General features: G+C 46.2%; 1 protein-coding gene across 2 annotated transcripts in view; it reads right to left on the bottom strand.

Moving 5' to 3' along the window:
* The window catches only part of SPIDR (scaffold protein involved in DNA repair), a 1,065,859-nt gene extending 1,051,869 nt beyond the window's left edge, over positions 1 to 13,990 (bottom strand). Inside the window, exon 1 of one of the 2 annotated variants that reach the window (XM_073631564.1) lies at positions 13,784 to 13,990. In XM_073631564.1, the coding sequence (XP_073487665.1) occupies positions 13,784 to 13,798 (15 nt within the window). In that variant the 5' untranslated portion in view covers positions 13,799 to 13,990. The remainder of the gene's footprint in view (positions 1 to 13,783) is intronic. The other variant, XM_073631565.1, reaches the window with a different exon arrangement.
* Positions 13,991 to 15,588: the final 1,598 nt, after the last annotated feature.

Here is a 15,588-nt window from a genome sequence, read left to right as displayed (position 1 = left end):
AAGCCTAAAAGTAAAACTATTTCAGCCATCACACCTAAGATCTGGTAAGCTGCAATGTAATAAATGTTTGCTTTTGGGTTTATTACTCCTTCAAGCCTCCCTCTCACAGCACCACTGCTCCGATCTCAAGCTTAGGCCTTTGATCTGGTCCCTCGTCACACTGTCCATTCCTTTGGGCATGGGACCTCCTGTCAGCCCCTTGATTACACAAAACCTGCTGCTCTTTAGTAAAACCTAGTCATAGGGGTAGAGGCTTCATGCCTTTCTAGACTCTTTGAGGTCTCTGGACTCCAGAACCCAGTCTGGGAATTGCAAAACCCGGATAAAAGTGAAAAAAAAAAAAATTATTTTCTCTGCTCATAATAGCCAATCTGTACCCTTGAGAACTCTGCATGTAATTTACCTCTTTTTACACACAGCAACAGGGCCCAGCACTGTCACAATACTCAAATCAGTCACATAACTTTGTACATTTAGAAGAAAACCCAGAATTTTTGCTAATATTTAGTGGATTATATAGTATCTCACAAAAGTGCGTACACCCCTCACATTTTTGTAAATATTTTATATCTTTTCATGTGACAACACTGAAGAAATGACAATGTAAAAGTAGTGAGTGTACAGCTTATATAACAGTGTAAATTTGCTGTCCCCTTAAAATAACAAAACATACAGCCATTAATGTCTAAATCACTGGCAACAAAAGTGAGTACACCCCTAAATTGGGCACAATTAGTCATTTTCCCTCCCCGGTGTCATGTGACTTGTTTGTGTTACAAGGTCTCAGGTGTGAATGGGGAGCAGGTGTGTTAAATTTGGTGTCATCGCTCTCATACTGGTCACTGGAAGTTCAACATGGCACCTCAAGGCAAATAACTCTGAGAATCTGAAAAAAAAAAGAATAGTTGCTCTACATAAAGATGGCCTAGGTCAGGGGTAGGCAACCTTAAAGAGGTGGAGATCTACCTGAACATGGGAGAAGTCAAAGATCACTGGGCACAGTGTCACCTTGTCAAACCTGATTTAAACCTCTAATTCCTGTACTACCGTGTCACAATTGCGTGCATTGCATGGCAGTCATTGGTGTAAATCAGGTGGTGAGGCGGCAACATATTGCCGCCTCACCACTTGTCAAACACACTTGGATAGCTTTTCAGAGTACAGCAGTGCCTGCTGCATTTGCAAATGAGCCCTTAGTTGCATTCAGCAGCGGCACTACAGAGGAAATGTTGGCTTATGTGTCTCTTGCGCCCTACTACAGCTCCAACTTTACAAGGAGACTGCATTGCACTCTGTTTGATGCTCTGAATTGGTGGGTCAGCAAGCCCAGACCGCGATCTACCAGTCACCTGTCCACTGGTAGATAGCAATCTACAGGTTGCTGACCCCTGGCCTAGGCTATAAGAAGATTGCCAAGACCCTGAAACTGAGCTGCAGCAAGGTGACCAAGACCATACAACGGTTTAGCAGGACAGGTTCCACTCAGAACAAGCCTCAGCCTGGTCAACCAAAGAAGTTGAGTGCACAGCGTCATATCCAGAGGTGGTCTTTGGGAAATAGGCGTATGAGTGCTGACAGCATTGTTGCAGAGTTTGAAGAGGTGGGGGGGGGGGGTCAGCCTGTCAGTGCTCAGACCATACGCTGCACACTGCATCAAATTGGTCTGCATGGCTATCATCCCAGAAGGAAGCGTCTTCTAAAGTTGATGCACAAGAAAGTCCGCAAATAGTTTGCTGAAGACAAGCAGACTAAGGACATGGATTACTGGAACCATGTCCTGTGGTCTGATGAGACCAAGATAACCATATTTGGTTCAGATGGTGTCAAGTTTGAGTGGCAGCAACCAGGTGAGGAGTACAAAGACAAGTGTGTCTTGCCTACAGTTAAGCATGGTGGTGGGAGTGTCATGGTCTGGGGCTGTATGAGTGCTGCCGGCACTGGGGAGCTACAGTTCATTGAGGGAAACATGAATGCCAACATGTATTGTGACATACTGAAGCAGAGCTAGATAGATAGATATACACACACACATATGGTAGGTTAATTGGATCCTGTCTAAATTGTCCCTAGTATGTATGAATGTGAGTTAGGGACCTTAGATTGTAAGCTCCTTGAGGGTAGGGACTGATGTGAATGTACAATGTATATGTAAAGCGCTGCGTAAATTGACGCCGCTATATAAGTAACCTGAAATAAATAAAAAATATACAGTTAGTTCCATATATATTTGGACACAAGCGCAATTTTCATACTTTCGGCTCTATATGCTACCGGAATAAAATTAAAACAATCCAAATGAATTTGCAGTGCAGACCAAGCTTTAACTCAAGGGGTTGAACATACAGTGCCTTGGATAAGTATTCACACCCCTTGAAATTTTCCACATTTTGTCATCTTACAACCAAAAACGTAATTGTATTTTATTGGGTTTTTATTTGATAGACCAACACAAAGTGGCACATAATTGTGAAGTGGAAGTGTTGCAATTACAGCTGCAAGTCTTTTTGGGAAGTCTCTACCAGCTTTGCACATCTAAAGTGACATTTTTGCCCATTCTTCTTTGCAAAATAGCTCAAGCTCTGTCAGATTGCATGGAGAGCATCTGTGAACGGAAATTTAAGTCTTGCCAATTGGATTTAGGTCTGGACTTTGACTGGGCCGTTCTAACACATGAATATGCTTTGATCTAAACCATTCCATTGTAGCTCTGGCTGTATGTTTGGGGTCGTTGTCCTGCTGGAAGGTGAACCTCCGCCCCAATCAAGTCTTTTGCAGGTTTTTTTCTAAGATTGCCCTGTATTTGGCATAATCCATCTTCCTATCAACTCTGACCAGCTTCCCTGTCCCTGCTGAAGAAAAGCATCCCCACAACATGATACTGCCACCACCATGTTTCACGGTGGGGGATGGTGTGTTCAGGGCGACGAGCAATGTTAGTTTTCTGCCACACATAGCTTTTTGGTTTTAGGCCAAAAAGTTCAATTTTGGTCTCATCTGACCAGAGCACCTTCTTCCACATGTTCTCTGTGTCCCCCATATGGCTTCTTGCAAACAGGACTTCTTATGGCTTTCTTTCAACAATGGCTTCCTTCTTGCCACTGTTCCATAAAGGCCAGATTTGTGGAGTGCACTACTAATAGTTGTCCAGTGGATAGATTTTCCTACCTGAGATATGGATCTCTGCAGCTCATCCATAGTTACCATGGGCATCTTGGCTGGTTCTCTAATTAATGCTCTCCTTGCTCGGCCTGTCAGTTTAGGTGGATGGAAATCTTAGTAGGTTTTCAGTTGTGCCATACGCTTTCCATTTTCCGATGATGGATTGAACTCCGTGAGATGTTCAAAGTGTGGGATATTTTTTTTATAACCTAATCCTGCTTTAAACTTTTCCACAACTTTATCCCTGACCTGCCTGGTGTGTTCCTTTGCCTTCATGATGCTGCTTGTTCACTAAGGTTATCTATCAAACCTCTGAGAGCTTCACAGAACAGCTGTATGTATACTAAGATTCAATTACACACACAGGTGGACTCTATTTACTAATTAGGCAACTTCTGAAGGCAGTTGGTTCCACTAGATTTTAGTTAGGGGTATCAGTAAAGGGACTGAATACAAATGCACGCCACACTTTTCACATATTTATTTGTAAAACAATTTTAAAAACCATTTATTATTTTCTTTCCACTTCACCATTATGTGCCACTTTGTGTTGGTCTCTCACATAAAATACATTTACGTTTTTGGTTGTAACATGACAAAACTTGGAAAATTTCAAGGGATATGAATACTTTTTCAAGGCACTGTAAATATCAAGTACAAATTTTAGTAACTGCAGCCATTTTTATACACAGTCCCCCCCATTTTCAGGGGCTCAAATGTAATTGGACAAAATTAATATATTCATAAATATAATAATTTTTTTAGATTTTGTTGAGAGTCCTTTACTGGCAATGACTGCCTAAAGTCTGTAACCCATGGACATTACCAAAGACTGGGTTTCCACCTTTCTGATGCTTTGCCAGGCTCTAACTACAGCGGTCTTAATTTGTTCTTTGTTTGTGGGTCTTTGCCTTTAGTTTTGCCTTCAGCAAGTAAAATGCATGCTCAATTGGGTTGAGATCAGGTGATTGACTCAGCCATTGCAGAATATTCCACTTATTTTCCTTCAAAAGCTCCTGGATTGCTTTTGCAGTGTTTTGGATCATTGCTCATCTGTACAGTGATGCGCAGTCCAATCAACTTTGCTGCATTTGGCTGAATCTAGGCTGACAGTATCTCTAAACACTGCAGAATTAATTTGGCTGGTTCTGTCACATCAATAAATACCAATAACCCAGTGCCACTGGAAGCCATGCCATTACACTGCCTCCACCATGTTTTACTTTTACTTACTGATTACTTTGGATCATGAGCTGTTCCAAGCCTTTGCCACACTTTTTTCCTCCCATCATTCTGGTACAGAATAATCTTCATTTCATCCGTCCAAAGAATGCCTTTCCAGAACTGGTCTGGCTTTTAGATGTTTTTTGGCAAAGTCTAATCTGGCTTTTCTATTCTTCAGACTTATGAATGGTTTGCACCTTGTGGTGAACCCTCTGTATTTGCTCTTGTGAAGTCTTCTCTTGATTGTAGACTTTGACAATGATACGCCCACCTCCTGGAGAGTGTCCTTCACTTGTCTGGATGTTGTAAATGGGTTTTTCTTTACCATAGAGAGGATCCACCACTGTTGTCTTCCGTGGACGTCCATGCCATTTTATGTTGCTGAGCTCCTCAGTGCGTTTTAAAGCCTTACAATGGCCTCTTTCACTTGCATGGACAGCTCTGTTGAACGCATGATGCAGGTTCACAGCAATAGATTCCAAATGCAAACACTTAGAATCAACTCCAGACCTTTTACCTGCTTAAATGATGAAGAAATAACGAAGGAGTAGCCCACACCTGGCTATGAAACAGCTTTTGATAAAATTGTCCAATTACCGTATTTATCGGAGTATAACACGTACTTTTCCCCCCCACTTTAAATAGGGGGAAAATCGTGTGTGCGTGTTATATGAAGATATAGGCGGTCATGGAGGGGAAGGTGGGGACGAGCGCCACTAAAATAGACAGAGCTGGATCTCCTGTGTACTCAGCTCGCAGTCACGCCCAGTCCCGCCCCCCTGGATGGCTCCTAGCATTGACATCCCGGCATTGGACCTGTGTTATGTCCATCATAGGATTCGGGCCAAGGGGCAGGACTGGGCGTGACGCTGAGCCGAGTACACAGGAGATTCGGCTCTGTCTATTTCGGCAATGGCAAGGCTGTAGATGGACATTGATCAGGCTGCAGATGTGCAATGATCAGGCTGTAGTGAGGAGCAAGGCTGCATATGTGCAGTGATGGGCAAGGCTGCAGATAGGCACTGATTTGGCTGCAGTGAGTAGCAAGGCTGCATTGACCCTTATTTTGCTTCAAAATTCTTTATTTAAAATTTTAAGTTTTTTTCCTGAAACTTCTCTCTTAAAATTAAGGTGCGTGTTATACGCCAATACAGTACTTTTGGTCCCTTGAAAAAGGGGGTCCATATCCATTATATAACTATAGTTTGAATATGTTTTGGTAAATACCTGAAAAAAAAAATCTAAAAATTGTGCCTGTGTCATAATATATATATATATATATATATATATATCCATCCCTAGGTTGGCCAGCTTTACTGGAAGTGAGGTGACCAAAACATAACAGTGTTAACTACCTACAAAAGAGATGCACAACCTACTCAATTTTCCTTCCACACTCCAAAGTCACTCCGGTAGGTTAATTCTTGGCTCTTTTGTAAAACTGGCCTAAGGCTGGCCATACATTATATAATTTTCCTGTTCAATTACCTTTACCGTGTTTCCCCAAAATAAGCCCAGGTCTTATATAGAGGTCGACCGATATATCAGCCGATATTTGGTGTTTTTTAATTAATCGGCATCGGCCGAATGTACTGATAAAAAAGGCCAATTTTAACTTCATTGCATCTTGCAAAAGACTTCTGTAATAGAAGTCAATGCAAGTTGCCTGAAGTCTTCCACGGAGCGACTTGTTTCTCCTCTCTGGGCAGCCTGCCAAGTCTGAGAAAAGACCAAACCGATACAATGTTTATACTTATCAATGAACTGAACTGTGTAGGAGTTCTCAGTCCATTTAAAGACTAAGGGTCGGGTCACACTACAACGACTTGGCATCCGACTTGTCAGCCCTCAAGTCGCCCCAAGTCGTTTGACTTTGGGAAATGCATTATAGTCAATGAGAGCGTATTCGTGTACACTACTGAATTTGCTCCGACTTCAAAAAAGGTTCCTGTACTACTTCAATCCGAATTCTAGGCGACCTGTACCCATAGAATTCAATGGAAGTCGCCTCCAAGTCGGATCTCCATCTATATTGAAACGACTTTACATGAAAAGAAATTAGTTTACCCAGGCAAACCCCTCCCTCCCAGAGAGCTGATTATTCTGTGACTGGCCACAGTCAAAGTCGCCTGTCCTGGAGGCGACTTGAAGTCGTGTTGTAACTTGCTTAAAGTCGCGTTGAAGTCGCCTTGCAAAGTCGCGCTAAAGTCGTGTGAATCGGCACTAAATCTTTTCTGACACTCGTTGCTTACAAGTAAAAATCTTTCTGCTAGAAAATCACTTAGAACCCCCAAAAATTATATATATATTTTTTTTTAGCAGAGACCCTAGGGAATAAAATAGCGGTTGTTGCAATATTTTATGTTATTACCTGTTTTTGTGTATTTTAATATTTAAGATATAGTTTTTTTTATCTAAATTACACATACAAGTGAAGTGATTGGAGGTTTGTTTTGTTTAATAAATGTTTAACCACTTCCCGCCCGGCATATAGCAGAATGACAGCCGGGCGGTGGTTCAGTTATCCTGACTGGGCGTCACATGACGTCCTGCAGGATAACAGCCGCCGCGCGCCCATCGGGGCGCGCATAGCGACGATCGGTGGTGCGGTGTGTCATTCTGACACACCGCTACAGCGATCTCGGTAAAGAGCCTCCGGGGAAAAATTGACTGGAACTCCACTTTGAATTAAAAATAACCTCACTCCCTTAAAAAGTGCACTAATCTGGTGCACTACAGGGTACAGGCATTCACACACACTGCTACTGCTCCCTGTACTGTCTGTGCTGACCAGTGGCAGATGGTGCTCAAAATTTTGTGGGGGGGGGCGCAAACAAACTGAAAAATACTGACCCCCCCCCCCCCCCATCAAATGCAGCCACTTGTGCCCATCAAACGCAGCAGAGAGGAAGAAAGGCATTTCTAGCAGCTCTCAATTACTATTGGAGCAAAACACTCTCCTTTTTATTCCTCACCTCAATCACTGCTGCAGTTTCTTTATAGAACAGGTCCACGCAACAACACGGGAAGCCAGCAGGATAACTTGTTTTGAAGTGATGGACACCGCATCCTGTGTACCCATTGGCTGAGAGGAAGTGGGAGGGGGTGCAGCCCACCTCCTGCTACCTCCTCAGCCAATGGGTAGCTGAAGTACTCTTAAGTCCCTCCCTCTTGACCATCACAGAATCTCCCAGTCCAGCTAGCTAGCTTGCTATGTGAGTGGGCAGGGATAACACATTTAACCACTTAAATACTGGGAAATTTTACACCCTGCCTGCCCAGGCCAATTTTCTGCTTTCAGTGCTGTCGCACTTTGAATGACAATTGCGCGGTCATGCAACACTGTACACATATGGAATTTTTTTTTCACTCTCTCTTTTTATTTTTTGCTAAACAAACGAAAAAAGACTTTATATAAATTAAAAAAAACAAAAAAACAAAACATTTATTACGTTTCTGCTATAAAATTTTGCAAATAAGTAATTTTCCTTCATTGATGTGCGCTATGAGGCTGCACTAATGATCAGTGCCTTGATTATCAGCATACATGCCCCATCACACTTGCTGATTACTGGCTCTGCTTTCCTCACTCTGTGACAATGAATGAGGAAATTACTGCCGATAAACGGGCAAGTCTTTTTACATTGTGATCAGCTGCGATTGGACACAGCTGATCACATGTAAAGGGCCACTGTGAAGGGCCCTTTACAGCGATCTGTGATCAGCTGTGTGTGAAGGACTTTAACTACTTCAGGTCCGCACTTGTGCGCAAGAACACGTACATATACGCAATCCGGCTCTTCCAGGTAGGGGTGCGCATGCGCTCCGCTGGCGGCTCACTCCCGCTGTGATCACACACAGCAGGAGCCCTTCGCCAGCATGATCGAGCAGAGAGGCAGAATTCTGGTCTGTCTATGTAAACAAGGCAGATCGCTGTTCTGACAGGAGGGAAGGCATGGATCCTGTGTCTCTGCAAAGCAGGAACATGGATCCATGTCTTCCCCTAGTAAAAGCACCTCCCACACTGTACTAAAAACACAGGTTAGGCATACAGTTAACTCTTTGATCACCCCTGATGTTAACCCGTTCCCAGCCAATGTCATTAGTACAGTGACAGTGCATATTTTTCAGCACTGATCACTGTATTAGTGTCACCAGTCCCCAAAAAGTGTCAAAAGCGTCAGTTGGTGTCCGAACGGCTGCCGCAACATCGCAAATCCACTAAAAGTCACTAATCGCCAGCATTACTAGTAAAAAATAAATATCCCATAGTTTGTAGATGCTATAACTTTTCCACAAACCAATCAATATATATATACTTATTAGGGGTTTTTTTTACCAAAAATATGAAGCAGAATACATATTGGCCTAAGTTTATTAAGAAATTTGATTATTTTTATTGGATATGTTTTTGTAGCAAAAATTGAAAAACGCAGAGGTGATCAAATACCACCAAAAGAAAGCTCTATTTGTCGGAAAAAAGGGCATCAATTTTATTTGGGTACAGCGTCGCATGACCGCGCTATTGTCAGTTAAAACAAAAAAGTGCCGTATCGAAAAAAAAAATTGGTCAGGAAGGCAGGTAAACCTTCAGGGAGGTCAAGTGGTTTAGCACTGCCCAATCACATTAATAGTGTAACCATAAGCAGGTTCAAAGAACCCCAAACTAAAAAGAGGTAGTGCACACTCTTTCCTCCAAAATGTGCAAGTCAGCGACAAACAATTTGATTTAAAATCTTGTCTGTTAAAGACATTTCATAACATCTCCACTCCAGAGTACAGCTACCTCAAGCAGGTCAAACTGAATGAACACATCTTTCAATAGGATCATACATCCTGCTAAACTCATGATAATCTACAATACTTCTTAAAGTAAGACCTATCATTTTAAGCCAAGGAAGCCACCATCTTGGCCTCGGTTTGATCTTCAACTGCCATGATGCTGCACATGTGATCAGTTATCACCTCAGCCATTGTATAGCTTGACGGTTTGGTTGAGAACACATTCAATGTGACAGTTGCATTCCAGGCAGATGCTGGAAATGTAACTTTTTTTTAAAAACTGTTAAATCTGTGGGTTTACTTCTACTTTAACGAAATAGGCATGAACAGTGTGCCTCTCTCTCTGTACACTGGGATAGGCATGAGCAGTGTGCCTCTCTCTGTACACTGGGATAGGCATGAGCAGTGTGCCCCTCTCTCTGTACACTGGGATAGGCATGAGCAGTGTGCCCCTCTCTCTGTACACTGGGATAGGCATGAGCAGTGTGCCCCTCTCTCTGTACACTGGGATAGGCATGAGCAGTGTGCCCCTCTCTCTGTACACTGGGATAGGCATGAGCAGTGTGCCCCTCTCTCTGTACACTGGGATAGGCATGAGCAGTGTGCCTCTCTCTGTACACACTGGGATAGGCATGAGCAGTGTGCCTCTCTCTGTACACACTGGGATAGGCATGAGCAGTGTGCCTCTCTATGTACACACTGGGATAGGCATGAGCAGTGTGCCTCTCTCTGTACAGCGGGATAGGGATGAGCAGTGTGCCTCTCTCTGTACAGCGGGATAGGCATGAGCAGTGTGCCTCTCTCTGTACAGCGGGATAGGGATGAGGAGTGTGCCTCTCTCTGTACAGATGATAGGGATGAGGAGTGTGCCTCTCTCTGTACACATGATAGGGATGAAGGGCGTGCCTCTCTCTGTACACTGGATAGGGATGAGGAGCGTGCCTCTCTGTACACTGGATAGGGATGAGGAGCGTGCCTCTCTCTGTACACATGATAGGAATGTGGAGCGTGCCTCTCTCTGTACACTGGATAGGGATGAGGAGCATGCCTCTCTCTGTACACATGATAGGGATGAGGAGTGTGCCTCTCTCTGTACACTGGATAGGGATGAGGAGCGTGCCTCTCTCTGTACAGATGATAGGGATGAAGAGTGTGCCTCTCTCTGTACACATGATAGGGATGAGGAGTGTGCCTCTCTCTGTACACTGGATAGGAATGAGGAGTGTGCCTCTCTCTGTACACGTGATAGGTATGAGGAGTGTGCCTCTCTCTGCACACTGGATAGGGATGAGGGGTGTGCCTCTCTCTGTACACTGGATAGGGATGAGGAGTGTGCCTCTCTCTGTACACTGGATAGGGATGAGGGGCGTGCCTCTCTCTGTACACTGGATAGGGATGAGGGGCGTGCCTCTCTCTGTACACTGGATAGGGATGAGGAGCGTGCCTCTCTCTGTACACTGGATAGGGATGAGGAGCGTGCCTCTCTCTGTACACTGGATAGGGATGAGGAGCGTGCCTCTCTCTGTACACTGGATAGGGATGAGGAGCGTGCCTCTCTCTGTACACTGGATAGGGATGAGGAGCGTGCCTCTCTCTGTACACTGGATAGGGATGAGGAGCGTGCCTCTCTCTGTACACTGGATAGGGATGAGGAGCGTGCCTCTCTCTGTACACTGGATAGGGATGAGGAGCGTGCCTCTCTCTGTACACTGGATAGGGATGAGGAGCGTGCCTCTCTCTGTACACATGATAGGGATGTGGAGTGTGCCTCTCTCTGTACACTGGATAGGGATGAGGAGCATGCCTCTCTCTGTACACATGATAGGGATGAGGAGTGTGCCTCTCTCTGTACACTGGATAGGGATGAGGAGTGTGCCTCTCTCTGTACAGATGATAGGGATGAAGAGTCTGCCTCTCTCTGTACACATGATAGGGATGAGGAGTGTGCCTCTCTCTGTACACTGGATAGGAATGAGGAGTGTGCCTCTCTCTGTACACGTGATAGGGATGAGGAGTGTGCCTCTCTCTGTACACTGGATAGGGATGAGGGGTGTGCCTCTCTCTGTACACTGCATAGGGATAAGGAGTGTGCCTCTCTCTGTACACTGGATAGGGATGAGGGGTGTGCCTCTCTCTGTACACTGGATAGGGATGAGGAGTGTGCCTCTCTCTGTACACTGGATAGGGATGAGGGGTGTGCCTCTCTCTGTACACTGGATAGGGATGAGCAGTGTGCCTCTCTCTGTACACACTGGGATAGGCATGAGCAGTGTGCCTCTCTCTGTACACACTGGGATAGGCATGAGCAGTGTGCCTCTCTATGTACACACTGGGATAGGCATGAGCAGTGTGCCTCTCTCTGTACAGCGGGATAGGGATGAGCAGTGTGCCTCTCTCTGTACAGCGGGATAGGCATGAGCAGTGTGCCTCTCTCTGTACAGCGGGATAGGGATGAGGAGTGTGCCTCTCACTGTACAGCGGGATAGGGATGAGGAGTGTGCCTCTCTCTGTACAGCGGGATAGGGATGAAGAGTGTGCCTCTCTCTGTACAGCGGGATAGGGATGAAGAGTGTGCCTCTCTCTGTACGCGGGATAGGGATTAGGAGTGTGCCTCTCTCTGTATGCGGGATAGGGATGAGGAGTGTGCCTCTCTCTGTACGCGGGATAAGGATGAGGAGTGTGCCTCTCTGTACGCAGGATAGGGATGAGGAGTAAGGATGAGCTCCGGTGTGTTTGCATGCTGCGCGCGCCAATCCCGCCAGGAACTCGGCACTGCACAGCGGTAATCACAAGCGGTGAGACATTTCCCCATGTATGGCTGCAGAGAACAGTAAATGTCTCACTGCCTGTGATTAGTGCAGCGCATTGCCAACTTCCTGGCGGCTCTGCACGTGCAGCAGGCGAACACGCCGGAGCTCATCCTTAATGAGGAGCGTGCCTCTCTCTGCATGCAGGATAGGGACGAGGAGCGTGCCTCTCTCTGCACGCAGGATAGGGACGAGGAGCGTGCGTGTGCCTCCCTCTGTACACGATAGGGATGAGGAGTGTGCCTCTCTCTGTACACGGATGAGGGGTGTGCATGTGCCTCTCTCTGTCCACTGGATAGGGATGAGGAGTGTGCCTCTCTCTGTACACTGGATAGGGATGAGGAGTGTGCCTCTCTCTGTACACTGGATAGGGATGAGGAGGGTGCCTCTCTCTGTACACTGGATAGGGATGAGGAGCGTGCCTCTCTCTGTACACTGGATAGGGATGAGGAGCGTGCCTCTCTCTGTACACTGGATAGGGATGAGGAGCGTGCCTCTCTCTGTACACATGATAGGGATGAGGAGCGTGCCTCTCTCTGTACACATGATAGGGATGAGGAGCGTACCTCTCTCTGTACACACGATAGGGATGAGGAGTGTGCCTCCCTCTGTACACGATAGGGATGAGGAGTGTGCTTCTCTCTGTACACATGATAGGGATGAGGGGTGTGCCTCTCTCTGTACACATGATAGGGATGAGGAGCGTGCCTCTCTCTGTAGAGATGATAGGGATGAGGAGTGTGCCTCTCTCTGTACACATGATAGGGATGAGGGGCGTGCCTCTCTCTGTACACATGATAGGGATGAGGAGCGTACCTCTCTCTGTACACACGATAGGGATGAGGAGTGTGCCTCCCTCTGTACACGATAGGGATGAGGAGTGTGCTTCTCTCTGTACACATGATAGGGATGAGGGGTGTGCCTCTCTCTGTACACATGATAGGGATGAGGAGCGTGCCTCTCTCTGTAGAGATGATAGGGATGAGGAGTGTGCCTCTCTCTGTACACATGATAGGGATGAGGGGCGTGCCTCTCTCTGTACACTGGATAGGGATGAGGGGCGTGCCTCTCTCTGTACACTGGATAGGGATGAGGAGCGTGCCTCTCTCTGTACACTGGATAGGGATGAGGAGCGTGCCTCTCTCTGTACACTGGATAGGGATGAGGAGCGTGCCTCTCTCTGTACACTGGATAGGGATGAGGAGCGTGCCTCTCTCTGTACACTGGATAGGGATGAGGAGCGTGCCTCTCTCTGTACACATGATAGGAATGTGGAGTGTGCCTCTCTCTGTACACTGGATAGGGATGAGGAGCATGCCTCTCTCTGTACACATGATAGGGATGAGGAGCGTGCCTCTCTCTGTACACTGGATAGGGATGAGGAGCGTGCCTCTCTCTGTACAGATGATAGGGATGAAGAGTGTGCCTCTCTCTGTACACATGATAGGGATGAGGAGTGTGCCTCTCTCTGTACACTGGATAGGGATGAAGAGTGTGCCTCTCTCTGTACACATGATAGGGATGAGGAGCGTGCCTCTCTCTGTACACTGGATAGGGATGAAGAGTGTGCCTCTCTCTGTACACTGGATAGGGATGAGGAGTGTGCCTCTCTCTGTACACATGATAGGGATGAGGAGTGTGCCTCTCTCTGTACACTGGATAGGGATGAGGAGTGTGCCTCTCTCTGTACACATGATAGGGATGAGGAGCGTGCCTCTCTCTGTACACTGGATAGGGACGAGTAGTGTGCACAGAACTCTGTACACAGAAGTTTAGACACGTCTACGGAAGTGGCGGCCGAGGTGGGTTACCTTCCCCTGTGGCATGGCGGGCTGAGCGGACTCCAGTCGCTGTGAACAGGGAACGTCTGCCGAACAGAGCCGCTTGCCTTCCGCACTCCCTGATCACCCTGAGAGCACTTCTTGTTGGTGTCTGGCGCCCATGCTTTTATTCCTCTCCTGATTGGCCGGCAATGGCCAGGAAACGCGCCAATAGAAGGATAGTGGCATCTACGCATGCGTGGTAGTGAGAGGTCGGCACAGCGCATACTGCATGTTTAAATGAAAGTGAACCGCTTGTGAGAAGTGATGGGGCTGGTTGCAAGCAAGCTGTAATGTCCTCTGCCTGGCAATGACATTTTAATAAAAAAGCGTGCAGGTGTACAGAGCACGTTCTAGCAGTCTGGAATACACATCCTGCTGCAACAGTGAAGTATTTGGCCCTTCAAACATACTGAAAGTGTAATGTTGATGCTATGGCACCAATACTTGTCCATTGCCTATAATGAATGCCTCTCACTCTGCTTCATATTATAACGTTCACTGATAATCCCAAGGACAGTACAGTAATATGGAGCATTCAGCTTGGGGCTAGTGTCAGTGTCAGCACCATGACTGGCGGTGTGATGCACAGTTCATAGTGATTCTTCATTCGCGCCTGTCATGTATTGCACTGTTGTGTGGCAGAATGTGGTGCAGACATGTCACTTTTTTTCTGCACTAAACACACCAGTGACACATAGAACACAATTATTTCCTGTGTATGTCTTAGCAGTGGCCTGCATTATCCGGTGCAGAAAAACACCAGCCAACATTAATGAAGGATCACTTTTTGTGCACTTCAAATTAAGTTTCTATAAAAAAAAAAAAAAAAAAGGGAGCTCTGGGATGCACCGCCCCACCCCCTAACACCAGCTCACTGCATCCAGAGCAGAACACTGCCCACACACTAAAATGCTGCAATTTAGTGTGTGAGCAGTGTGAACTGGCCCTAAAGGTTCAGTCTACCTATGGGGCCATGTTTTATTTTACACCCATACTTAGGCTGAAACATAGTCGCATTCCCCAACATCCTATCCTCAAGCCACCATCCACTTATCTTAAAGGGGAGCTTCAGTCAGTTTGTAAAAAAAATGTAAGTCTGCAGCTACAAATAAAGTAGCTGCTGACTTTTATTAAAAGCACACTTTTAACGTGACGTCTGAAAAGGTCCCAGGGGGAAGGAGAACTTCCACTCCAATTGCGGTCGGAGCGGAAGTGGGGAGTGGGTACCTGTCAAATCATGTCAAGAAAAACATTCCAAATATGGATCCTTTCACGCTAGCAGACCGATCCGATCAGTTTTTCTGGCAGACCTGATCGGACCCTCCAGTTTCCTGTATAGACGTGTCTGTTTACACCTGCCGACATCTGATCCTATCCACAAAAAACAGAAGGATGGGGGTATCCGTTCCCCATCCATTTACATCCAACCACTCATAGAGGCGAATGGGCTGTGTCTGCTCTGCATAAGCAGAGCAGACACAGACCAGCCATCCGCCTGCTCAGCAGGGATCAGATTCCCCACTGAGCAGGCAGAATCCAATGGAGCCCACCCCTTGTGGGATGGGCCTGTGATAGAGGAGGGGAGGAGGAGGAAGAAAGGCAGAACTTGCCCTATTGGGTGAAATTCCATTTTAATCACAGGGTGTTTCTCCCAGCAGTATACTGTTGATTTTTTATTATAGCGTGGCAGGGAACAGCTCCAACCACACAGCCACATCATCCATCCTCAAGGATCTGTGAACGGAAAGACTATAAGTCCCATCTGTCATTGCGGCAGAGGGACTTGTAGATCG

This window comes from Aquarana catesbeiana, linkage group LG05 (assembly GCF_042186555.1).
Source record: "Aquarana catesbeiana isolate 2022-GZ linkage group LG05, ASM4218655v1, whole genome shotgun sequence".
Classification (NCBI taxonomy): domain Eukaryota; kingdom Metazoa; phylum Chordata; class Amphibia; order Anura; family Ranidae; genus Aquarana; species Aquarana catesbeiana.
This window is presented reverse-complemented; position numbering and strand designations above follow the sequence as displayed.